This window comes from Eptesicus fuscus, chromosome 16 (genome assembly GCF_027574615.1).
Source record: "Eptesicus fuscus isolate TK198812 chromosome 16, DD_ASM_mEF_20220401, whole genome shotgun sequence".
NCBI lineage: Eukaryota > Metazoa > Chordata > Mammalia > Chiroptera > Vespertilionidae > Eptesicus > Eptesicus fuscus.
In genome coordinates this window covers 59,625,045-59,649,040 of record NC_072488.1, presented here as the reverse complement: position 1 = coordinate 59,649,040, position 23,996 = coordinate 59,625,045, and the positions used below count along the sequence as shown (strand labels likewise).

Sequence of the window (23,996 nt, the reverse complement as noted above, 5' to 3'; positions counted from 1 at the left end):
TCCTCACATCCAGAACACACTCCAAGTGTCTGCTGAGCGACCGACACCATGAGACCGTTCCCCCTCCCCAGCCTCCGCTGCCTGGGCTGTGTGACCTCAGCAAGGACTCTCCCTCTCTGAGTGCCAAGCTCTGTAGAAGGGAGATGAAGAGGCTTAGAGGAGGGGAAGTAGGATGAGTCCGGAGAACGGAGCCTGGTAGGCCGTGGGGATGACACGGTGCTGTGCTGGGCACTGTAGGCCATTCAGCAGCACTCCTGGCCTGCGTGCCCCACATGCCAGTCCCGCCCGGTCCTGAGGAGCAAGGTCTCAGGCCGTGTAGACTGTCCCCGGAGGAGGCGGAGCAAGACCGGCTCCAGCTGAGAACCGCTGTGTAAGCCCTGTGGGTGGGCAGGAGTTCCTCATGGAGAGGCCTGGCTGCTGTAGCCCCAGGAGCTACGCCACCCAGAGACCACCCAGAGCTCACAACGCTCATTAACATCCCAGCTGACACTGGAGAGAGACTGGTTTGAGCAGCGAGTCCACTTACACACGGACTTTCTTCAATAACTAACTATACAGTAAGCCCTCCGTATCTCTAGGTTTTGCATCCTTGGATTCGACCAGCTGCAATGGGAAGCAGTATTTTTGATCCATGTTGGGAATCTGCAGTGTGTAGGGCCGACTGTATGCACTGTTCTATGCCATCCTATCTAATAAAGAGAATATGCTAATTGACCCTCATGCCATCGCAAAGATGGCGGCACCCACAGCCAATAAGGAGGGAATATGCTAATTGACTGCCACGCCCTCAAAGATGGTGGTGCCCACAGCTACAAGATGGCAGTGCCTAGTCCCCTTAGCCCTGCTGGGGCAGCAGGCACCCTGCAAGGCTGGACTCCAGAGGCAGAGCTGGCGCACCTGCCTCCAGAGTCCCCCAGTTCCCTCAGCCCCCCAGCCGCCCAGGGCCAGCCCGAGATGCAGGCAAGCCTCAGATGGCAGCTGCCCAGCTGCCCAGGGCTGCCCAAGGCTCAGGTAACCAGGGCCAGCCGAGGCTTGCACTGCCAGCAGTAGCAGCAGCAGAGGTGTGATGAGGCCTTCCCCTGATTGCGGAGCTCTGCTGATTGCCGGGTCGCCTCCCGCCCCTGAGGGCTCCTGGACTGTGAGAGGGGGCAGGCCGGGCTGAGGGACCCCCCTTTCAGTGCATGAATTTTCATGCACCGGGCCTCTAGTTCTATATAAGGGCCGTGAGCCGGCCCTGGGGTCCTAGCACCAATCCCCCAGTGATGCAGAGGGATGGCTGGGGATGAAAGTTATACATGGATTTCTGACTGTGCAGAGGGTATACACCCTTGGCCCCCACATTGTTTAAAGATCAACTATGGCTTCTATGCTTCTATAACACCTACTATGTGCCAGGGACCCTAGACATATTCCCTCCCCTAATCCTTGCCCAAGAACCCTGTGAGGAAAGGATTTGTGGATTTGGGACCTGAAGCACACAGGTGGAGGGACTTGCCCAAGGTCACCCAGCACACACAGAGCCAGGACTTGGCTCTAGGCCTCCCAGCTCGAGTGCACCCCACACACCAGCCAGGCTGCCCGCCCGCCCAGGTCCCTGCCGGGCTGCGTGCGTGAGGCTGGAGGACAGGTGAGAAAAGGGAAAAGACGCTCTGCCTTGGCAGGTGGCACCCGAGGACTTTCCACCCAGGAGTCCCTGACCCTAATCTTTCAGCAAAGATTTATTAAGCACCTACTGTGTGCCCGCTTCCCCGGCTGAAACAACAGTAATAAAGATCATCTAGAGTTGATCACCACACGACCCCTGTTCCTGCCAGGACCCCTTCCTGCCTGGGACACCTTCCCAGCCTCTCATCCAAGAGTCAGGAGCCAAGCACCTACTGGGTGCCAATATTTCCACCTGTGTGTACCAGATGCACAAACCGGGGCTCAGAATGGCCAAGCTACTTGCCGGGACACACAGTGATGGAGCAGGATTCAAGCCGTGTGCTCCTCCGCCCTGTGGGTCCCACCTGCGGCTGAGCTGCCTACCAGTGCCTGGAGCCTCCCTGGACTCCTCAGGGGGCTCATCAGCATGTTGTTTTTCAGGTGCACAGCCCTGTTGAGCCACGCTCACATTCATGGGGCCGGGGCCAGAGCTTTGTCTGGGGGTTTCTCTGTTTCCTGGAGCCAAGGAGGCCGCCCTGACGGAGCCAGCAGGAGCAGGGACAGAGCGGCTTCTGTGTCCCCAGGTCCCTCTGCCTGGCTGAGCCTCTGGAGGCACAGAGCTGCTCCCCTCAGGGAGCCACAAGCCATGTCTGCCTCCTTTTGCAGCTCGACACCACCCGCCTCAGACCGACAGCCCTCCTGGTTCTCCCCAGTGGCCTCCTACTCTGTCCTCCTCCACCAGACCCAGGCCCTCTGGGGGCGGCGGCCACTGCTGCTCCATCCGGGATGCCTTACCTGGAGATGTGCAGGTGGGTGTCAAGATAAACACCTGCAGGGTCTCTGGTCCCCAGTGCTGACAGCCAGCTGGTTCTAGATGAAGAACTGGGGCCCAAGAAACCAACTTGGGTTTCTCTACAGCCCAAGCCCCACCTCAAGGCTCCCGCTGGCTAACCACCCTCCCCCATGCCCAGGCAAGGTGTAAGGAGGTCCCACCCCACCGCTGACACCCGAGTGCCCTGGGAGGGGGGTGCTGGCGGGATAGAGGCAGGAGGCTGGCGTCGCCACTCACCTTCACAGCAGCGGGCAGCGGCCAGGCGGGCAGGGACGGGCGGAGGCTGGTGCTCCGAGCAGCGGCTTACTCTGAAACTCGGCCTATTTCCTTGATGCAAAGACAGGAAAGAGGCTGCGTTTGAAGCTTACGTCTAAGTCACAAAGTGCTGCGTTCAAGGAAAGTTGTAGGCCACATGCTGCTGGCGGGCAGAGGGCATTTCCGGGGCCACCAGCACGCCCCCGCTCCCCCGCCCCCAGCTAGAGAGGAGCTGGGGCTGCCTGAGGTCCAGGTTATGCAGGAATGATGATTCCAACAGCACCCCCTAACCTGGGGCGGAGGGGAACTGAGTGTCCCCGAATGGGGGGGTGGGACAGCAGCAGTGGGAGGGGGATCCCCAGGACTCACTGGAAACTAGAATGCCTCACTTTCCCCTCCCAAGGGGGCGCGGACCCGGGCTCGCCCTGGCTGAGCTGCCGGTAAGATTGATGTGTTTATTCCACGGGCAGGTTAAAGACAGAGAGGGGAAACCTACTAAGCAGGTCCCCACCTCAGAGGTTCGGAGCACCCGTGCCCGGCGCCACTGGCGTCGGCACACAGCATCGGCACACAGGCGTCGGCACACGGGCCTCGGCACACGGGCGTCGGCACACGGGCGTCGGCACACGGGCTTCGGCACACGGGCGTCGGCACACGGGCCTCGGCACACGGGCGTCGGCACACGGGCGTCGGCACACGGGCCTCGGCACACGGGCCTCGGCACACGGGCGTCGGCACACGGGCCTCGGCACACGGGCGTCGGCACACGGGCGTCGGCACACGGGCCTCGGCACACGGGCCTCGGCACACGGGCATCGGCACACAGGCGTCGGTCGGCAAGCACAGCTCTGTCCCTGCCCTCCAGGGCTCACAGGGGAGCCCCCAGGGAGATGGGCTGGGAGCAGAAGCCTGGGCACCGTGCATCCCCAGAGGAGCCTCCGCAGCCTGGGGCGTGTCGGGAAGGATTCTGAGAGGGATCATGTCAGTCATATCAGGACACAGGGGCTGGGAGTCCCCGTGCCCACCCAGGCCCGCCCGGCCCACCTGGGACCTCTCCCTCACGCTGATCACCACCTCCTGTTCTGGCCACAACCACTTCCTCGTCCTCTTTCCTTCCCCCCTCACACTCCCCACCCATGGTGCCTGCCCACACGCTGGCTGACCAGGTGGCCACACCTCACAGCTGCTCTCTCAGCCTTCGGAGCCCCCCCACCCCCCTCGCTGCAGAGCCTGGGCTTAGCCTCCTTCACCCCACTCTCCCTACGGCACCCTATGGCCTCTGCGGGCCCTCTCGGACCCGTGGGGCTGTCGTAGGCCCACTGCTGAGACCCCAAGAATCTTTCTTCTCTGGGTCCTGCCGCTGGGTAAGAGGGCTCAGCTCCCCAACCTGCCTGACGAAGTTTCCTCCATGCTGACCCAGATCTGCCCTCCGGAGCACACTCCCCCCTCGTCCTGCTGCCCCCCAGCTCTCCGACCCTCCCCCCTCATGCAGGACATCTGTTTTCTGGGCTACTTTCCCCTGTGTAGAGTCCCCAAATGAATGTGTTTTGTTGGAAGCCCCCCTTTCCCATAGGCACCTGAAACTCAGGATGCAGAAAAAATTGTTCCCACACTGGCCCTCCTTCCCGGGGTGCGGGGAGAAGGATGCCCAGCAGGCTAAGCGGGGGAATCGCAGCAGAACCCCCCCCACCCCCCCCCCCCGACCCAAGCAGGCCATGCTTGCCTATGCGCTTCACAACGCTGCAAGCAGTTTACAATTTCACCAGTTTTTCCAGATAAGCTAAGTGAGGCCCAGCGAGGTGACTTTTCCAGACGCCACGCGGCCGGCGGCGCGGGAGCTACCTCGGTGGACAGAGGAGGGGAAACCTTGATTGCAAAACAGCTCCCTGTGAGCTGGACGCCTGGAGACCTGGACAGTGAGTGGCTCTGTGTGGGTGGGGCGCCCGCGGGGCAGCAGGTTGGGGCTTCCGGTCCTGGGTCGTCAGGCCTGAGAAGGGGGCTCCCCCTGTCTGGGAGGCATTGGCTCAGTGGCCCTGGAGCCCCTTCCAGGCCTGGGCGCCTCCTGACGCTGTCTGGCCCCCGAAAGTCTGAGATGGGCCTGCAGATAAGGCCGCTCCTGGGCCAGAGTGGGGGAGACAGGTGGGTGCGGCTTGTGAACGTTCAGGGGAAAGAGCAAACAGGTGGAAACGTGGGCTGGGAAAGCTGTGGTGCATTCGCCCCGGTGGGTTTCGGTAAATATTCACTCCAGACAGGCAAAGAGCCTCGGAGGAAGTTGATTGCTCACCCTTACACCCCAGGCCTCCGCCCACATGTGTCCCAGCCTGAACTCTCTCCACCCACCGCTTCTACCTCCGACTCCTCCTCCAGGTCTCGGATTAAAGTGGCTTCCTCCAGCCGAAACCGGTTTGGCTCAGTGGATAGAGCGTCGGCCTGCGGACTGGAAGGTCCCAGGTTCGATTCCCGTTAAGGGCATGTACCTTGGTTGCGGGCACATCCCCAGTAGGGGGTGTGCAGGAGGCAGCTGGTCGATGTTTCTCTCTCATCGACGTTTCTAGCTCTCTATCTCTCTCCCTTCCTCCCTGTAAAAATCAATTAAAAAAAAAAGTGGCTTCCTCCAGGAAGCCCTCCGAGCCTCTGACTGGGCGGGGTGGGGATTGGTGTCCGCTTTACCTGTGTGCAGGCCAGATTTGGTTCCAGGGTTAAAAGGACACCAGACACTGCCGTGGAGACCTGCAGCCGGTGGGCTGGGGAGAGGGCTCACCCCTCAGTCCCGCCATCCCCCATGGGAGGGGAGCCCCTGCCCCAAGGGCCCCTCCCCAATCCTTCCCGCCTGGGGTCTTCAGCCATGCAGCCACCTGCCTTTCCTCTGAGTGGTCAGACATTGGTGCTTTTCTCTTGTTCTTTTCTGGTTCTGCCATTATAGCGCAGGGACCTTGAGCAAGTCACTCGAGCTCTCTGTGTCTTAGCTTCTCACTTAGGAAATGGCACCCGCCTCACAGGCCACGGCGAACATGGAAACAGGCCTCGGAGCAAGTACCCACCACTGCTGCCTCACCACCACAAGCATTCCTGGATTCCCCCCACCCCCCACCCCCCACCCCCGTTTTTTTTTTTTAAATCCTCACTCGAGGATATGTTCTTACTGATTTTGAGAGAGAGAGAGAGAGAGAGAGAGAGAGATCAATTGCCTCCCATACACACCCCCACCCACAACCTGGGTATGTGCCCTGGCCAGAAATCGAACCCACATTTGGGTGTGCGGGACAGCTCTCCAAACCGCTTGACCAAGGCCTGGATTTTCCCGTTTTACAGTGTGCTCATGAGTGCACGGCCAAGGGCAGCTACAGGACTCCCTTGCGCCCTCCAGGGCCAGCTCTCAAGTTCTACATCCGTCTAAGGCTAAGTAGGAGCTTAAAGGCTGAAAGTGACAGCCCCGCCCCCACCTCACACCAATTTTTCATCCAACTTGGTTTAAATCAGAAGAGAATCCATTGTCCACTGCAGCCACCCTCCGGGCCCTCCCCTGGGGTCATCCAATGGCTGGCTCCTTACACACTCAAACCACAGTGGCAGTGTCACCTCTTCAGACAGTCCTTTGGGGGCCGCCTGTTATCCAACACTGAGCCCCTCCTCGGGCCAGCTCTGCTCTAAGCAGCAGGGGTCTGCTGTGAACAAGACAGATGCATCCCTGGTGGAGCTGGCATTCCAGGGGGGGAGGGAGAGAAGACGCCAAATAAACGGCCGTTCTGAGAAGTATACCGGGTAGTTTCAAGTGCCGAGGAGTAAAACAAACCAGAAGAGCTGTGTGGGCATGTGGTTTGGAGCAGAGGGTCAGCCTCACTGAGGGGATAACCTGTGAGTAAAGACTTGCAGGAGGTGCAGGGGGTGGGGGAGGACATTGGAGATACTGGGGGAAAAGCATTCCAGGCAGAGGGACCAGCAAGTGCAAAGGCCCTGGGGCAGGACCGTGACCTCGGGGAGGTGGGAGTGTCTTGTTCCTGGGATGGCCCCTGTGCGCAATAGTGTTCAGGGGATGTGGCAGGGGTGGAGGAGAAGCCCCGCGGTTGTGGACCCTGCACAAGCTTTTCCTAACCCGCCTGTTGACTTCCCTCTCAGACAGCTTTCCTCCCTGGGGTCCAAGGTAGTGACTCAGCTTCAAATCCCACTCAAGGAGCAAGAATCTCTCTCTAAGTATGCCCAGCGAGAGCCCCAAGCAGCTCACTGGCTGAGCCAGCGATGGGTGTGAGAGCGGCTTAGGACCAGGTCACGTGCCCACCACACCATCCTGAGAACCCCAGGAAGTCAGACTATGGCTGGAAGGAGGGGGAAGAAGGCTGGGCAGGCAAAGAGCCAAAGCTTTAAAGAATAATCACAGCAGCTACAATTTGTTCATCAGTACTAAACACGGCTTCTCGTGGCCTGAGCAAAGGTGCATTTAATGCTCACGCCAGTCCACGGAGTAGGCTGGCCCCATTTTACAGATAGAGAAATTGAGGCTTGAGGTTTCACAGCTAGTGAGTGGCAGAGCCTGGACTCTCCTGGCTCAAAGGGAGCCAGAGCCTCCATCCCTCACACCCGCCAGGGACAGGCTGCAGGACCGAGGGTGGAACCTTAGAGTGAGGGCACACTGAGAGAGAGGGGCCCCTTCTCCGACAGAGAAAGGGGGACACAGAAGACAGCTAAGGGCAGGCTGCCGAGGGCCTGTGGGTGATGGCCAACTGCTGGCACAGGCCGGAGGTGGCTGACCCCACTTGTTCCTCAAATGGAAGCCTGAGGCAGGGGCGGGGGCCAACAGGAGGTGGGCTGACTCTCAGGTCTGGGGTCCTGAGGGAAATCTGGTATTTGCCGTGTGCCTGCTATATACGCAAGCCCTGAGTTCAGGAGGACGCCAGCAACCTGCCGTCAGGAAGGCGCTCGACCGGTCTCTCCCCGTGGCATCCCAGTCCCCAGGCCGGAACAGTGCCAGGCACATAGTAAAGTGGCCCATAAACCAGCAGCCCTGCAAAGGAGGTACATTCCTACCCCATGGCCAGGATGGGGAGACTGAGGCCCAGAGGAGGCCAAGGAGTCCGGCTGGGCCCAGCTTCCCAGGGGCCGTGCCTGGGAAACGCCTGGGTTGTGGGGTCTGGGCCAGGTGGCACTCACACTCCAGGCCCCGCCTCTCCCTCCTGGAGCAGCGGCCTGTAGGAGCCCGGGACCCGAGGGGCGGAGCCCGGGACCCGAGGGGCGGAGCCCGGGACCCGAGGGGCGGAGCCCGGGACCCGAGGGGCGGAGCCCGGGACCCGAGGGGCGGAGCCTGGGACCCGAGGGGCGGAGCCCGGGACCCGAGGGGCGGAGCCCGGGACCCGAGGGGCGGAGCCCGGGACCCGAGGGGCGGAGCCCGGGACCCGAGGGGCGGAGCCCGGGACCCGAGGGGCGGAGCCCGGGACCCGAGGGGCGGAGCCCGGGACCGAGGGGCAGCTGCTCTCATGGAGCGCTTGCCCTTCCCTCTCAGTGAAATGGAGCTCCGTGCTGCCCTCACTGTGAGGGTGACCACAGAGGCCCCGGCAGGCCCACACAGGTCCAGCAGGGAGCTCTGGAGGCCGGGGCGTGGGTGTATTGGCCACCAGGGCACGCGTCTGGCACCGGGAGGTGCTGATAAATGCTTGAGTGGGACCAGCAGTCACTGAAGAACAGCCGCTTTGGTGCTGAATGGGGAGAGGGCTCCCCCTGGTGTCCACCCAGCTTCCACCCTTCTTCCCTCCTATTCCTTCCGCCCATTGCTCCTGCCCCTCCTCCCTTCAAATCTGCCCCCCACCACACCATTCCCTCCTCCTCCATTTTCTTCTCAGCATTGCTCTTCTCTCCCTTTCCCACACCCAGACCTTCCCTCCTCCTCCCCACCCCCCACTTCCTTCTTCCCAGCCCTGCTCCAGCCCAGCACCATTATCCCAGCCCTCCTCCCTCTGCTCTCCTCTCCCTCCACCCCTCCCCCTCGGCCCCTGGTGTGTCTTGGGTGGGCAGATCCTCCTGCGGCTGCCCTGACAGCCCTCCGTGTTCTGGGGCCCACACGACGACGCTCCTGGCTCCTGCCACATCCAGCACCCAGAGACCTCGCCGCCCACAGGAGTTCAGCCAGCCGCTGCCATCTCCGACAGCGGCCCGGCGCACCTGACTCCAATGCCTTTGTGGCCTCGGGTACTTTGATGTCGGCTAGGTACGAGGTGTTCAGTTAATGTCTGTCTGACAAAGGACTGAATCAATGAATCAAGAAACCGGTGTTTGTCAGCTTTGTCTTCGGGTAAACACCAGAGTGCCCTGCCCCGGTCCCAGCACCACTGCACCCAGGCACCTGGGGTGGGGCACTTGGCCTCGGGCCCCCAAGGCTGGGAAGTAAGTGTTCGGAGAGTCCCCCCAGGCCGGGAGTCCGGGTGTCTGCTCCAGCCTAGGCGCGGGAGTCGCTGTTCAGCTGCTTCTGCCGCCCCGCGCTGCTCCTGGGGTTCTTTTCTTGAGACTTTTGCCACCAGGTCTTTCCGCTCATTATGAAGATGTTATACGTCATGTTTGCCGGCGGATAGCTGAAACAACACAAAACCGCACTGGAAGCGTGCCAGTGGGAGGTCCTACCGGGCGCCCCCCGAGGGCGAGGTTGCCCTCCCTCTGCCCCAGCCCCTCTCCCCAGTGCTCCCCGCTCAGGCTCAGGCCCCCACATCATTGTGGGTCTCTGGGGGAAGTAGCACCATCTCTGCCCCTTCTTCTTGGTCCCAATAGACACGGGAGGGAAATGGCGAATCTGATGGATGAGCCCTCAATCAGAACTGGGGAGTGGGCCAAGCTGGTTTCCAGCTCTTCCAATCCTCTGTCGCTAACTCCTGCCCCAGAGCAGGAAGCTGGCTGTGGCAGGGCTCGCAAGGTGATGCCCATGGTATGCACGGGCCTGGCTGTGCAGAAACAACACAAAAGTAGCATCTTTTCTGAAGGTGGTCAAATGCCTGGAATTAAAGGCGGCTGGCCTGCCTGTGTTGCCCCGCCCGGGACACCCACACCAGCCCTCCTTATGCTGTGGACCAGCTGAGCACCCAGCAGTCAGGCAGGGCCTGAGGGGACTGCAGGGAGCCCTCTGCCTGTGAACAGGAATGTGTGTCCCAAGGGATGAAACGAGGCACGATTGCTGCATTTGCATAATCTTGTACAGGATTTCCTTCCTAGCCTGCTCGTGGCAGACCCACTGGGCCCCGAGCCCCCATCCAGGGGGCAATCAAAGCATCTAATGACTGATACAGGCAGGCACTGACCAGCAGAGGGGCCCGCCCGCCAGGCATTGACCCCCTCTTGCAGGACCAGGGGGAAGACTGGGCAGTCTGCAGGCAGTTCTGGGGAGGGGGTTCACCAACCAGTAGAGCTGTCTTTCCATATCTGAAGGCCGGCTGCTGTCCGGTAGGAAGACCCTGCTGCCATCTCCTCCCCAGCCTCACCCCTCCGCCCTCCTGCCATGCTGGTCCCTCCTTTCCACTTCCCATCCTACTGCTGCTCTTCCAGGCAGAGGCTGAGCCATCTCCTCTCAGTGGCCCTCATATGCCAGTAGGTGTGGCCAGTAGAGGGCAGCAGGGCCCAGGCTGGAGCCCGAAACCTGGCTGTGATCAGAGCCTGCAGGGCAGTGCCTAAACGCCGACAGCTGAGCCCCGGCCAGTGTTGCTCAGTGGATAGAGCACAGACCCTCAGACTAAAGGGTCCCGGGTTCATTTCCGGTCGAGGGCACATACCGTGGTTGCATGCTCTATACCCAGCCTGGGTCGGGGTGTGTGTGGGAGGCAGCCAATCAATGTGTCTCTCTCACATCAATGTTTCTCTCTCTGTCTATAAAAAAAAAAAATCAATGGAAAAAATATCCTCGGGTGAGGATTAACAAACAAAAAAATTTGTGCCCAGCTGGCGTGGTTCAGTGGTTGAGCATCAACCTCTGAACAAGGAGGTCACAGTTCGATTCCCAGTCGGGGCACATACCTGGGTTGCAGGCTCAATCCCAGTGTGGGGCTTGCTGGAGGCAGCCCATCAGTGATTCTCTCTCATCATTGTTGTTTCTCTCTCCCTCTCCCTCTCCCTTCGTCTCTGAAAGCAATAAAAATATTTAAAAATAATAATAACAATAAATAAAACACAAACCCGACAGCCGAGTTACCTGCGCTCTTGCGAAGCGTGCCAGGAGATGCCGATGGCCACCAGGCCTGGAGCCCTGCCCTCCTCCCAATCCAGGCTCAGCAGGGAGCTCCGGGCAACCCTGGGACCAACAGCGGGCGTTTGGGGAAGGGAGGTGGAAGAAGAGCCACTCACAGGGCCTGCTTCCTCCTGTTGAGTATGGTCAGCATGAGCAGCAGCAGCACTGTGGCCGCGAGGATGCCCGCCACCGAGCCGATGACGATGACGGTGTTCCTCTGGAGGAAGTGCAGGAGCTGCAAGCACGGCACCGTCCTGTTCCGAGCGTCTACAGGGGAAGACACGTGGCGAGCCAGCAGACGCCCGCGCGGGCGAGGGACACCTGCAGCTCCAGCAAACCCCTGGGAGAAGGAACTGGCTTTGTCAGGAAACTCATCCGGGAGCTCTTTGGTGGTGGAGCTGGAGACCCTCAGGTTCCACAACCAGATTGTGGGAAGTGGGGGGAGAGAGGAGAGCTCAGCTGAGGGAGGGGCAGCCACTAGAGGAGGGACATGCTTTTAAGGACAGTAGAGCCAGGTGTTCTGTTTGCAGCTTTTCCCAGGACCATGACACAGCCTTCCGTGCCCTCCTGCTCCGCTCCAGCTGCAGGGGATTCTCGCAGAGTGGCTGCCTCGCGTGAGCGGGTCTGGGGGATTTTGTGACATAAGGCAAGTGTGATCCCGAGGTGACCCTGAGCGCCTACGGCCCCAGGGACTTGCAGGAACCCTGAGGGCGGCGAGTGTGGACTTGGGAGTACAAGGTAATCTTAGCTAGACCTCAAAGGAAGACACCCAGCCCACATCGGGGACACATTTGGAGTATGACCAAAAAGGGAAACGGACTCAGGGGAACGGGGCACAGGGATGTGGCAGGAGGTGCTGGCCATGGGCCTGGACGGGCCTGGGGAGAAAACTGGCTGCTCCGCTCCCCTGCATCTCTGCCCTGTCAGGAGGCAGTGGCACCGGGGAACAGGACGGACTATGTTGCAACAATTTAGCATTTCTTCCCTCAGTTAGGGAATGACACCAGGTAGACTTTTGATAGCGGTGGCTATGAGGAGAGAGTATACCGGTCTTGGTCCCAACACGTTGCCATGATGGGCAGGTTCCTACCCACGCTGACTGGGCCCAGGCTCAGGTAATCCCGGGACTAGGCTCATGGCGGCACTCCCTCCTTCCTGTCGTTAGGGAGCCTAGTGCCCTGTCCTGGCAGGGCTCGCAAGGTGATGCCCATGGTATGCACGGGCCTGGCTGTGCAGAAACAACACAAAAGTAGCATCTTTTTTGAAGGTGGTCAAATGCCTGGAATTAAAGGTGTGCTGACTTCTATTCCCTCAAAATACCATGAAAGGCCAACAGACACGCCCCTGGGTGTAGCTAGTTACCTGGGAACTGATCGCTGACCGCCCTGTGGAACAGCAAGGGCCCCTTCCGCCCCTCCTCCTCTGGGGCGTGGCCTGCAAGACACCAAAGGCAAACGCGTGTCTGACAACAGCCCTCGGCCTGTGGCCACTTCTGTTTTAGGATGAAAGTCAGAGTGAGAAGTTGGGAGGGTTTTGGAGAAGACTCCAAAGTGCATCCAAGTTTTGTTTTTATTTTTTAATCTAACAAATTCCTGGGTGACCCACACGGAGCCTGAGGCAGTGGTTTTTGCACCTGAGTGTATGTCAGAATCCCCGGGGCCTGGTTAAAACACAGATTGCTATCGAATGTTGACTGTAATTGAAAAAATTTTAATTTTAATTAACACACACACACACACACACACACACACACACACCACTGGGCCTCACCCCAGAGGTTCGGGTACATGGTCTGGGAAGGCCTGAGAGTGACCCTGCTGATGCTGGGCCACAACGCAGAGCCTCCTGAGGACCTGCCAGCCCGGCACCGAGCCACCCTGAGCCCCAGGCTCTGCTAGAATCAAATAGAGACAATGAGACCCACCTCATGGATGGATTGCTGTTCATGAAAACAGTGTATAACACAAAGTACCATAAAAAATGTGTCTTAAATTGTAAGAGCAGGACAGGAACATGAACTAGACTGAAACACTCATTTACTGATAGAGGGACTGCGGAATGGTTTAGGAGAGAGAGACAGGGTTGAAAATCAAAAGTGTCCACGTCCTAACTCTGCCAACGGCTGTCTTGAGCTGTTTGCACGGGAGCCCGCAGAGCCTGCGTGAGCTCAGCTGGGGAGAACGGGCAGCCAGAGGCTGTGGCTGCCCAGACAGGAGCCGTCCCGGGAGGGGCTGGAGCGGTCTGACTGCTCCAGGAGCAAATGGAGCCCATGGTAGGAGCTCCAGCAAGATGGTCTGGACCGTTCACAGTTAGAAGGCGGGCTGTCAAAGGGACGGGGAGGAGAGAAGTAAGGAAGCCCGAGCCCCGGAGAACGCTGTGCGGCAGCTACTGGGTGGGCTCTGCCAGTCCCCCTCGGCCCAGCTCACCAAGGGCTGGGAGGGAGCCGATTTGGTTAAGTCTGTCGGGGGGCGGGGAGACAGCACCTCTGAGGTCTTAGTGATACCCGGGGAAAGAGAAATATGCTCCTTCTTCAAGTTGGCCTGGAAAAGGGAGAAAACGCCCAGCACAGTGTGACTCAATTACTCGCCTTTGAAATGCCAGCTGTCCGGTGGGAGCTGAGAGATTAGCACCACAGACAGGAAACCCTGGCTGCCGCGGACTGGCCCACGCCGGGCTGCGCCTGGCCTGTCACGGCGTTACCACCTGAACACAAATGCTTACCTCTCTGGTCTCTGTGCCACCAAAACATAAGACGGAATTCGGAGCCACGGTCCACACGTGTCGACGACATGGCCGTAAGCGTTCATTTACCGAAGGATCTTTGGAGAGTTTGAAGGATGTTTTCCACATGTGATGGGTTGTGCTTCTGATCATTTGTTAGATTGTTTTTTACACTAAGTATTTTATTTGTATGCTGCTGCCGGTGTATATAAAGTAATCATTCTTGTGAAATAGAAATTCATGAAAATTCAGAGAGGCAGATGTTAAGGGCTTACAAAAGCAGAAGTCTGTATAGTACGTATGGCACATGTTGTAGGGTAAGCTTTGTGTACAGGCTTCAGATTTAGCGCTCTCTGAATATTCACCAGTTCAGGAACGGTGGTTTAGAACACCTTCAAAATTCATCTGGCTACAGGAAGGAGCACGCTTTCTGGGGTCGGAAGGGGTTGGTACGGGAAGACACTCCCGTCAGCAGGTCACGCTGAGCATTCTGCAGACAGAATTGTTTCCAATCAGCAGCTGCCTCCTCCCGGTGAACCCGGCCTCCAGCGGAGCTGCGGAACCCTTTCTCCATAGCAGTGACGCTGGAGGAACCCGACATGGTGCACCGGGTGCAGGGGAGATTGGTCGGTAGCGGGTCGCGGGTCGTGGGTCCGCTGGGGCCAGAAGGCGGGGAAGTGACACGAGTAGATTATTTTTTTTTTTTTGGGGGGGGGGGGAATAAGCATGATTACCAAGTTTTGTCAAATACAGTCAATTTTCAAACTTCATCTCGACTTGAGGAAACCACTGACCGTGAGGGGCAGCCCTTACCCGGGGAGCGCGGAGAGCAAACCCGGTCCTCACGGCCCAGCGCCGTCCACGTCAGCAGCCACAGCCTGGGCCGGCACGTTCATCCTGAAGAGCCCACAGCCCAGAAATGCCGGCTTTGTGCTCAAGGGACAGTTGAAGTCTTGCATCTTCACACTTTCCCTGCTTTATAAGCCTTAGGAGACTCTGCCATTGAAATGAGCCCTTGATTATAAGTGACCAGCACCTTAATGCTCCCTGTGCACTGAGGACCAGGGTCCCTTCAGCAGACCTGGGCACACCTTTTACAGACCCTTCACTTCTCAGAAGGATACCTTCCCCACCCCTCTCCATATCCCGCCCCTTTAATTTTTTTTAATGCTGTTACTAAGGAAGGGGCACAATGTGTCCTTAAAATGGATGCATTACACAAACAAAACTGTGTCTCCTACAGGCATCCTGAGTTCAAACTCTAGCTGCTTGACCTAAGTTACCTAACCTCAGTATCCCTACCTGTAAAATGGGGGTGTATTTGCAATGCTACATACATAGGGCTGCAGGGGAAATGAAATAATGTAGTTGAAAAACTTCTGCAGCCCTAGCTGGTTTGGCTCAGTGGATAGAGCGACAGCCTGTGAACTGAAGGGTCCTGGGTTCAATCTGGTCAAGGGCACATGCCCGGGTTGTGGGCTCGATCCCCAGTAGGGGGCATGCAGGAGGCAGCCAATCAATGATTCTCATCATTGATGTTTCCTTTTCTCTCTGTCTGCCTTCCTCTCTGAAATCAATAAAAATACATTAAAAAAAGAAAGAAAGATACTGGGAAATTTGGTCAGATACATGCAAAAAAATGAAACTGGATCACCAACTTATACCATACACAAAAACAAACTCAGAATAGCTAAAGGACTTAAATGCAAGACGGGAAACCATAAAAATCCTAGAAGACTCCATAGGCAGCAAAATAGCAGACATATGTTGTAGCAATATCTTTACCAATACAGCTCTTAGGGCAATGGAGACTAAGGAGAAAATAAACAAATGGGACTACATCAAAATAAAAAGCTTCTGCAGAGCAAAAGAAACCATCAACAAAACAACAAGAAAGCCCACTGCATGGGAGAACATATTTGTCAATGTTATCACCAATAAGGGTTTAATCTCCAACATTTACAGGGAACTCATACAACTTAATAAAAGGAAGATAAACAACCCATTCAAAAAATGGGCAAAGGACCTAAATAGACACTTTTCGAAAGAGGACCTACAGAAGGCTGAGAGACATATGAAAACATGCTCAAAGTCACTAATCATCCGAGAGATGCAAATCAGAACAACAATGAGATACCATCTCACACCTGTCAGAATGGCTATCATCAACAAATCAACAAACGACAAGTGCTGGCGAGGATGTGGAGAAAAAGGAACCCTCGTGCACTGCTGGTGGGAATGCAGACTGGTGCAGCCACTGTGGAAGACAGTATGGACTTTCCTCAAAAAGTTAAAAATGGAACTCCCATTTGACCCAGTAATCCTACTCCTAGGAATATAGCCCAAGAAACCAGAAACACCATTCAGAAAGGATATATGCACCCCTATGTTCATAGCAGCACAATTTACAATAGCGAAGATTTGGAAACAGCCTAAGTGTCCATCAGCAGATGAGTGGATTAGAAAACTGTGGTACATCTACACAATGGAATACTACGCTGCTATAAAAAAGAAGGAATTCTTACCATTTGCAACAGCATAGATGGAACTGGAGAGCATTATGCTAAGTGAAATAAGCCAGTCGGAGAAAGATAAATATCACTTGATCTCACTCATATGTGGGATATAATGATCAACATAATTTGATGAACAAGAATAGATCCAGAGACAAATGGCAGAGGAGGTGTAGGGTTAGAGAGCAACCAAAGGACTTGTATGCATGCACATTAGCATAACCAATGGACACAGACACTGGGGCAGTGGGGGCTTGCCCGGGGTGGGAATGGCTGGGGGGATGAGGGGTTCAATCGGGGGAAAAGGAGACATGTGTAAAACTTTAGACAATAAAAAAAAATATTTTTTAAAGAAATAAAGAAAAGAAAACTTCCTGTGTCTGGTACACACTAAATGCTCGGTGTATTTTAATTGTATCTTTATAATGGTGGTTATTATTGTTACAGAGAAATGTATCATCCATTCATCACACATTTACTCATTCAGCAAACACTACCAAGCACCTACTATATATCAGGCCCTACCCCTCACCCTGGGACACATGGTCTAGCGAGTGCGGGTATTGCCAGGATTTGTCTATGGTCATTCCAGCACATGTGCTAGAAGGATGATGCCAGTCAGCTCAGAGCGGGGAAACACAGCCTGGCACCAACATCTGTCCTGGCTCCTCCGGCAGAAATCCTCTAAGAGAAGCCGGGCCGCTGCCTGGCTGAGTGTAGGCAAGCTGCTCGGAGAATGCGCAAAGCTGCGCGAGCCCCCGCTCCGTGGTGGGTCATTTCCGAATATGTAACGTCATGCTCTAAAGTGCCTTGTCAGAGCAGAGCAACCCGTCCAGCAAAATCGCTCCTGGGAAATGGTGATCTCACTACGTATCCCCGACAGGAATCAGTATGGACCCACTACGGGAGTTTTGCCCCAAATCTCACGGTATTTCATGTCATGGTTCTTCTTGCTCCTCTGTCCCTCTCCTCGCCTCGGAGACGGCCCCAAGCTGTCCTCTGTGTGAACTCACCCCTCCCGTTTCTGTGAGGAGCACAGCATTCTCTCCCGGAGACCCTGGCCTCTCCTGGGCAGCTGGCACGGGGAGCCCCGCCTGGGCAGGCGCCTCCCCACCTCCTGGCCTCGCCGACCGCCTGCCGTGATCGCGGGCCAACCAGCCCACCTCCCCGCTCTGGGTCACTCACTGGATGGGACTGTGGTGACTGAACTCACGGGACTTTTGTGACAACGGAATGAACGATGCCTGTGAAAGCACGCAACACGGGGCCAGTGTGAGGACCATGCTCAGGCTAAGCCCTTGGAAACCGCTGTCACCACTTACTTCCAACAACAACCCCAAGGCGCCTAGTAATATTGCTTGTTTACTGCTCTTTGGACCCCAGCACAAGTGCAATAATACTTGGGTGAGGAAGAAAAAAGACAAAATGCAAAGAAAACCACGATGTAATTAACATATAACAACAAGGAAACCTCTGCCATAGACTCTGCACCCTGTCACCCGCAGGCACGCTAGCCTCCTCCCACGCCTACTTGCGATTGGAGCCTCAGCCTCAGAGAGACTCGTTCTTTCCACCCCACCCCACCCCACACCCCAAGCAGCTGGGGGATGGGGGGGAGAGGTGAGAGAGAGGGGGAAGAGGGGAGACACGGGACTTGCAAAGATCCTCTGAAGACTCCTCTGACCCTTGAAGAACCTTGCTCCTCCGGATGAAGAGAAAGGACCTGGGGCTGCACCCCCTTTGCCACCTGCCTTGGAAGCGGGTGTGATGTCCGGAGCCACAGAGGCCATCTTATGACCAAGAGGCGTAAGCACCAGGGAGGGCCCTGATGACCTCAGACAGACAGACCCTGACGGGGCTCCCTGAGCCCTGCATTGCGCCACGGCGCGCCGCCCTCAGGCTGCCGGGGACAGGAAAACCCACCGCTCTCTGTTTAAGCCACCAAACGCAGGTGTCCGGGTAACGGCCGCCAAGTGCACTCCCAACTGGCACACGGATATGGCAACATTGCTTGGTGTTGATGGCGCGTTGTTGTACGGAGAACCCGAGTGTGCGTCCCCCAAATCATAACACCATGTAGACAGGGACAGAAAGAAGACTATCGGCCATTCAGACCCAAAGCTCGTATGGAGCCCTAGCTCTGCTCAGAACTGTGCCAGCAGCTGCAGGTTCAAAGGGGATGGAAACCGGTTGCTTGGTCCGAATCCCAGAGCCACCCAGACACGTGGCAGAGGCAGACACACCGAGACCTGGCCGGCACACCGACACAGCCACACAGAACAAGGCAAGGGCTCGGCAGACGGAGAAGGAAAACCGCCTCAGCCCAGGCAGCCAGGAGGCAGGCCCCGGGCTGAGCGGCTGCAGAGAACGTGGGCCCTGAAGTCTGAGCCTGGACCATGCTGACCGTGGTATGTACTGAGACCCCAAGGCCAATGCTGTCCACAAGTGTTGGAGCCAGGGAACTCGTTCACCAACACACGGGCCCACAGGGCTCAGGGCAGCCCGGGGGTCTGTCTGTGACAGGCAAGCAACCTGGGGATGGCCCCGGGGGCACTCACCCACTGAACTGCCGGCATCAGGAGACGCCCGGGCGGTCAGCAGGCAGCGGCAGACCCAGGACGCCCGCCCAGCGGCACAGGACAGCCCTGTGCCTTAGAGAAGACCCTGGACCAGACAGCTCCGTGTCCCCCCAGGCCGCCCAGGCCACGGCACCCCCAGGCACGGCTGTCCGCAGCGGCTTCCCATCCCCTCACAGATGCTGTGCAGGAAAACGACCCACGAGATTCGGGTCAGGGCTGGAGGCAGGAAGGACAGCAGATTCTGTAAGCTCAGCAAACTCGTCACTTGTAATTCTGTCACTACCTTTTCCTGGGTACGTTTTTTGAAATCTATTCCTTTCTCCTTCTGTCTGTCTTTGAAAACAACCATGCTGGTTTCTCCTTCTAGGTTTACTTTGCTAAGTGACACTCATCTGACATTTATTCCGAGTCCTTTTTCGAGGGATGTCGGTACGTTTGCGGCTGGTCTGTCTGCGCACCTGGTGAAGAGATGCTTACAATAAGGACACAGAAACTTGACCCTCACGTTCACTCCTGCAAAGTGATGAGCTCCCATCAGCAGCCCCTCCTCGGTGAATGGGTGACCTGCAGGCTCCTGGATGGCTGCTCAGAGGGGACCGGGCCGGCTTCTCGGTGGCCCAGCGCTGCCGAGGCGGACGCTGGCATGACACTGGGCAGCTCGGTAGGTCCTGGGGGTGATGGGATCCTCCCGAACCCCGAAGCAGACACCGCCTTCAGATGCACACAGTCCCCACCCTCACACGTGGGTTCAAGGGACCTGCAAGGAGGAGAGAGGTCTCGCTCCTGGACGGGACCCCCCGAGAGCAGGGACCAGCTGGCGCACCCCTTCCTTCATTCAGCCGATCAGCGAGGCAGTCCCTGTGGACTTTCTTAACCGGCTTAAACGGAAAAGGCTCCCGGGCCTGGTTACTCTCAGTGGTAAGTGGGCGGTTTGGGTACATCGATGAGGCCCAGCCGGGACTCACTCACATGCAGGCTTCCCCCCACACCAAGGAGCCTGGTGGCCGGGGAGGGGCTGGACGTCTCATGTTAGCAACCTCCCAGGGATGCTCGTGCTGTTAGGCTGAGGCCCTGGGCAGAGGGTCTATCTCAGCCTCAGGGCCTCACCATCGCACCCCGTGCAGGATGTCCGGGCGCCCGCCGGGGAGAGGTGACGGGCTGGGCTCAGGTGGGGCTGACACGCGCCCAGCACGCGCAGAGGTGCCCAGCTGCCGCCACACCCCCTGGAGGAGCGGAATCCTTCCCCGTGCTGGTCTCTGCGCTTTGGCTCATTTCTCGGGACCTGACGCCTGGAGAACTGGCCTGGCCCCACGCACAGCACCTCCCTCCCACCCGAGCGCAGGCACCGGCTGCCTGGGGGCGGCGGGCCAGCACCACTCAGCCCAGCAGCCTCGCCTGGGGAGGGTACTTACCAAAGAGCCTAGCCACGTGTTCTTGCTTACTTGACCGTGGTGCAGACTCAGAATTTTTCAAGCTCTTTTGTTGAAGAGAACCTATGGGAAAATAGACCTCAGTTGTGAGCAAATCTCTCCTCGGGTCTGCGTGTAATGTTTCCATGCCGCGCCTCCCTTGCGTGGTGCTTTGCGAGCAGTGCCCTGCAGTTGGCTGCTCTGGGGAAGACGCCGGACCGGGGTTCTGGGCCACCCTTTGAGGCTTGTGAGCTGGGGCTGTAAAGCTCTGTGTGTCGGGTTTTCTCATCTGATGCTGCTGGGAGCGGCACCAACCGCAGGAGGAGAGGCAGGTAAAGCTCGCTGATGCAGCCCCTTCTGATGGCTCCAAGCTGTTATCTATGATGAGCTCACGGCTTGCTCAGGGCTCAGGGTTCACTGGTCAAGGCTCAGTGTTCACTGCTCAGGGCTCAGGGCTCAGTGCTCAGGGCTCAGGGCTCAGGGCTCAGTGCTCAGGGCTCAGTGCTCAGTGCTCAGGGCTCAGGGCTCAGGGCTCAGTGCTCAGGGCTCAGGGCTCAGGGCTCAGGGCTCAGGGCTCAGTGCTCAGGGCTCAGGGCTCAGTGTTCAGGGCTCAGTGCTCAGTGCTCAGGGCTCAGTGCTCAGTGTTCAGGGCTCAGGGCTCAGGGCTCAGTGTCGGGGCAACAGACATAGACAGACACCCATTCAGGTTTTGTGAAGAGAAACGTTCTTGTTCCAGGAACGGTTCCGGCAGGAGGGACTGGGTCGCGGTGGAGATGAGGTGCTTCCTTGCTTTGGAGGAGCGGGAACAATACCACTGCGTACTCTGCTCCGACCCACACCAGGGTCTACGCTGGGGAGGGGCTCAGAGGCCTCAGGCTGTCCCCAGGGGCCATCTGATGGGCACAGGGAGCCCCTGACCTTCGCTGGCAAACGGGAGAAGGAAGGAGCCAGCGGAATGGACTGGTGGGCAATCTCCTCTGGGACGGCACGGGCTGCCTCCAAGGCTCTGCTCACACTCCTGTGGCTCCATCAGCGACAGGAGCCGGCTGGGCTGACCCACGGCGGTTAGTGGATGTGACATCACTGTTTGAGGGGATGGCAGTGACCTGGGAGGCTTTGAGTTTCATTTCCAGGCTCTTCTTCGTGGAGTTGTGAAGTCTCGGTGTGCAGACACATTTCTGTGCTGTGAGGCCATGAGCAGCCCTTTTTCTGGCCCCAGGGCACTGGGCCATCCACCCCGAAGAAACCCATCTCCTAGGCAGGGTCGCTATGGCCACAGCAGCCACCAACTCTGAGGCCACAGAGCAGTCGGGAGCATCCGTGAGCCTGACCTTTCACTCAAAACCAGCTGCCACGCCGACCTTCCCCTGGTTCGCGGCAGACAGTGCGCAGAGCCAGTGAGTGATGGGTGCACGTGGCAGCTCTCAGCGCTACAGGAAATCGTAACCCGGGGTTCCCGGGCAGGGACACGACTTCCGGGTTCGCTGTTTGGTGAATGACAGACACTGAACGTGTTCTTTTGCTGAGATGTTGGTGGATCATTGCAATGGCAGTGTGAGGGAGCCCGTGCAGAAAACATTTGTTCACTAAAACCCACCTGCTTTTAAAGTGCCCCGACCAGTCTCCCCTTTCCTGGCCTGACCGTTTGCAGAAGGGACTCACTGTCCCTCACGAAACGTGACACCTTTTATGACCCTGATTACTTAATTTCTGGAGACGAGCACTGCTCTTCCTCCATCACCACTGCATCCGCTGCTTCCGCTTTCTCCCCCGACCGGATACACGCTACACCCGGAGAATGTTCCAGAACCTGGTCAGCAGCAAAAGAGCAGGGAAACCTGAGGTTCACCTGGAAATGCCATGTTCCTGACGGCCTCGTTCAGATCGGCTACAGGTGGAAACCAACAAACGCCCATCGGCTGATGAACGGGTTAACCACATGTGGCAGACCCATACAAGGGGATATTAGTGAACCATAAAAATCGTGAACATATGCTAAATTGCCGGAAACAAATCAGTTTCACTAAAAGAGAGATGTTGACAGGAAGCCAGGAAGGCTGGTCAACAACCTTAATTGCTCTAACCACTCACCCTTTAGTTGAGACATTGTTAGCAGAAGCAGCCTCCACCTTTGTTTTTCCCATGTAAATTTCTGTTTATCCTGGCTAAGATGTTTTCCCCAAAGCCTCAATAAAAGGGATGGCAGGGCCAGAGCAGGGAGTAGTTCTCCCACTAGAGTTGGACTACCGCCTGGCCCCCCATTTCGCCAAATTGAATTTCTTCAAGTCTCCATTCATTTGTGTGCGGCCCTTCTCTAGAACTCGAACCCTGAACCGGAACCCTGGACCACGCGGGATGTGGAAAGGGATTCCTACACTAAATGAAAGAAATAGTCTCAAAAGACCATACATTAGCCCTAACCGGTTTGGCTCAGTGGATAGAGCATCGGCCTGCGGACTCAAGGGTCCCAGGTTCGATTCCGGTCAAGGGCAAGTACCTTGGTTGTGGGCACATCCCCAGTAGGGGGTGTGCAGGAGGCAGCTGATCGATGTTTCTCTCTCGTCGATGTTTCTAACTCTCTATCCCTCTCCCTTCCTCTCTTAAAATATCAATAAAACATATTTTTTTAAAAAGGCCATACATTACATGACTCCACATGTGGAATTTTCAGACTAGACAAATCTATAGAGCAGACTGAATGTCAGGGGCCTGGGGAGAGGGGCTTGGGGAGGGACAGTTAGTGGATGTGGCATCACTGTTTGAGGGGATGGAAATGCTCTAACATTACATAGTGGTGATTCACACGTCTTTGTACTGAAACCTGCTGATTATACACATAAGAGGGTGAATTTTACTTTGCATGCGAATATCTCAAACTGGTATTTAAAATACAGTGTGTGCATATGAAGGGACAGAGAGAACAAGATTGGCCTGATTCACACATGGAGGCTCATACTAATCTTTCTACTATTCTGCATGTTGTTAACATGTGCATGTATGCTACCCTCCCATGGAACTCTGGGTTTGGGGAAAGGTTCAAAGTGAGGGGAAATGTGAAAGTTACACCTGTCTCCTGAGCAAGAGATCCTTATGGTCGATTCAGGGACATGAAGAAGGTAGGGGGTAGGAGACGACCCATGTTTACCACTCCTGAACCGCAGGCGGTGACCACCTTCCCTGCTGGATGTGGGCTCACGGTGAGTCTCTCACTTCTCTATCTGCCACACAATATACTTGTGACAGTGCCTTAAAAAAAAAGAATATATATATATATATATATATATATTCATTTCAGAGCAAGAGGGAGAGGGAGAGAGAGATAGAAACATCAATGATGAGAGAGAATCATTGATTGACTGCCTCCTGCACACCCCCTACTGGGGATCGAGCCAGCAACCTGGGCATGTGCCCTGACCAGGAATTGAACTGTGGCCCCTGGTTCATAGGTCAAGGCTCAACCACTGAGCCACGCCGGCCGGGCGCCGCAGTACCTTTGATGAGGTGGAAAGGGTGGTGGGGCTCTGCGCCGTGCCAACAGTCCAAGAAGAGAAGGAAGAGGAGGGTCTCTGCTCCTCTCATCTTTGCCTGGTCTGTACACCATCAGAGAGAAGCAAGTCCCCTGAAATCCTCAGCTGAAGCAGCCTTGAACGCTGGGGTTCTGTGGAACCTGACGGTCTGTGAAGTCACACTGGAAGCCAGCGGGGGCAGTTCTACAGCGGGAGCGGGAGGACGCTGTCTGCAGACAGGGATGGGAGGGGGGCTTGGTGGCTATGCTGCCTCCCTCCATCCTGCGTGCACTGTAGCCTGAAGGCGGTAGCTTGCAAGTGACAAAACTTTACTAAGTCAGCT

The 23,996-nt window shown here is 57.0% G+C and overlaps 2 protein-coding genes across 2 annotated transcripts; both read right to left on the bottom strand.

The window, feature by feature from the left end:
- Nucleotides 1–9,153: 9,153 nt before the first annotated feature.
- Nucleotides 9,154–23,790, bottom strand: C16H2orf92 (chromosome 16 C2orf92 homolog). The gene is made up of 5 exons (XM_054728192.1): nucleotides 23,639–23,790; nucleotides 20,151–20,231; nucleotides 12,288–12,359; nucleotides 11,042–11,192; nucleotides 9,154–9,288 (listed from the first exon to the last, which is right to left on the bottom strand). Exons 1-5 carry the CDS (start codon nucleotides 23,724–23,726, stop codon nucleotides 9,156–9,158), a joined length of 525 nt encoding a protein of 174 aa, XP_054584167.1. The 5' UTR covers nucleotides 23,727–23,790; the 3' UTR covers nucleotides 9,154–9,155.
- Nucleotides 14,056–14,247, bottom strand: LOC103299657 (guanine nucleotide-binding protein G(I)/G(S)/G(O) subunit gamma-5-like). The gene has a single exon (XM_054728193.1). The coding sequence runs from the start codon at nucleotides 14,245–14,247 to the stop codon at nucleotides 14,056–14,058; it is 192 nt and encodes a 63-aa protein (XP_054584168.1).
- Nucleotides 23,791–23,996: the final 206 nt, after the last annotated feature.

Coding starts and splice junctions, on each gene's coding strand:
- LOC103299657 (XM_054728193.1), bottom strand. CDS start 14,247: ATGTCGGGTTCCTCCAGCGTCACTGCTATGGAGAAAGGGTTCCGCAGC.
- C16H2orf92 (XM_054728192.1), bottom strand. CDS start 23,726: ATGAGAGGAGCAGAGACCCTCCTCTTCCTTCTCTTCTTGGACTGTTGG. Junction 20,232..23,638: donor CCCTTTCCACCTCATCAAAG/GTACTGCGGCGC, acceptor ATTTTCCCATAG/GTTCTCTTCAACAAAAGAGC. Junction 12,360..20,150: donor ACACGTGGCTAGGCTCTTTG/GTAAGTACCCTC, acceptor GGTGTCTTGCAG/GCCACGCCCCAGAGGAGGAG.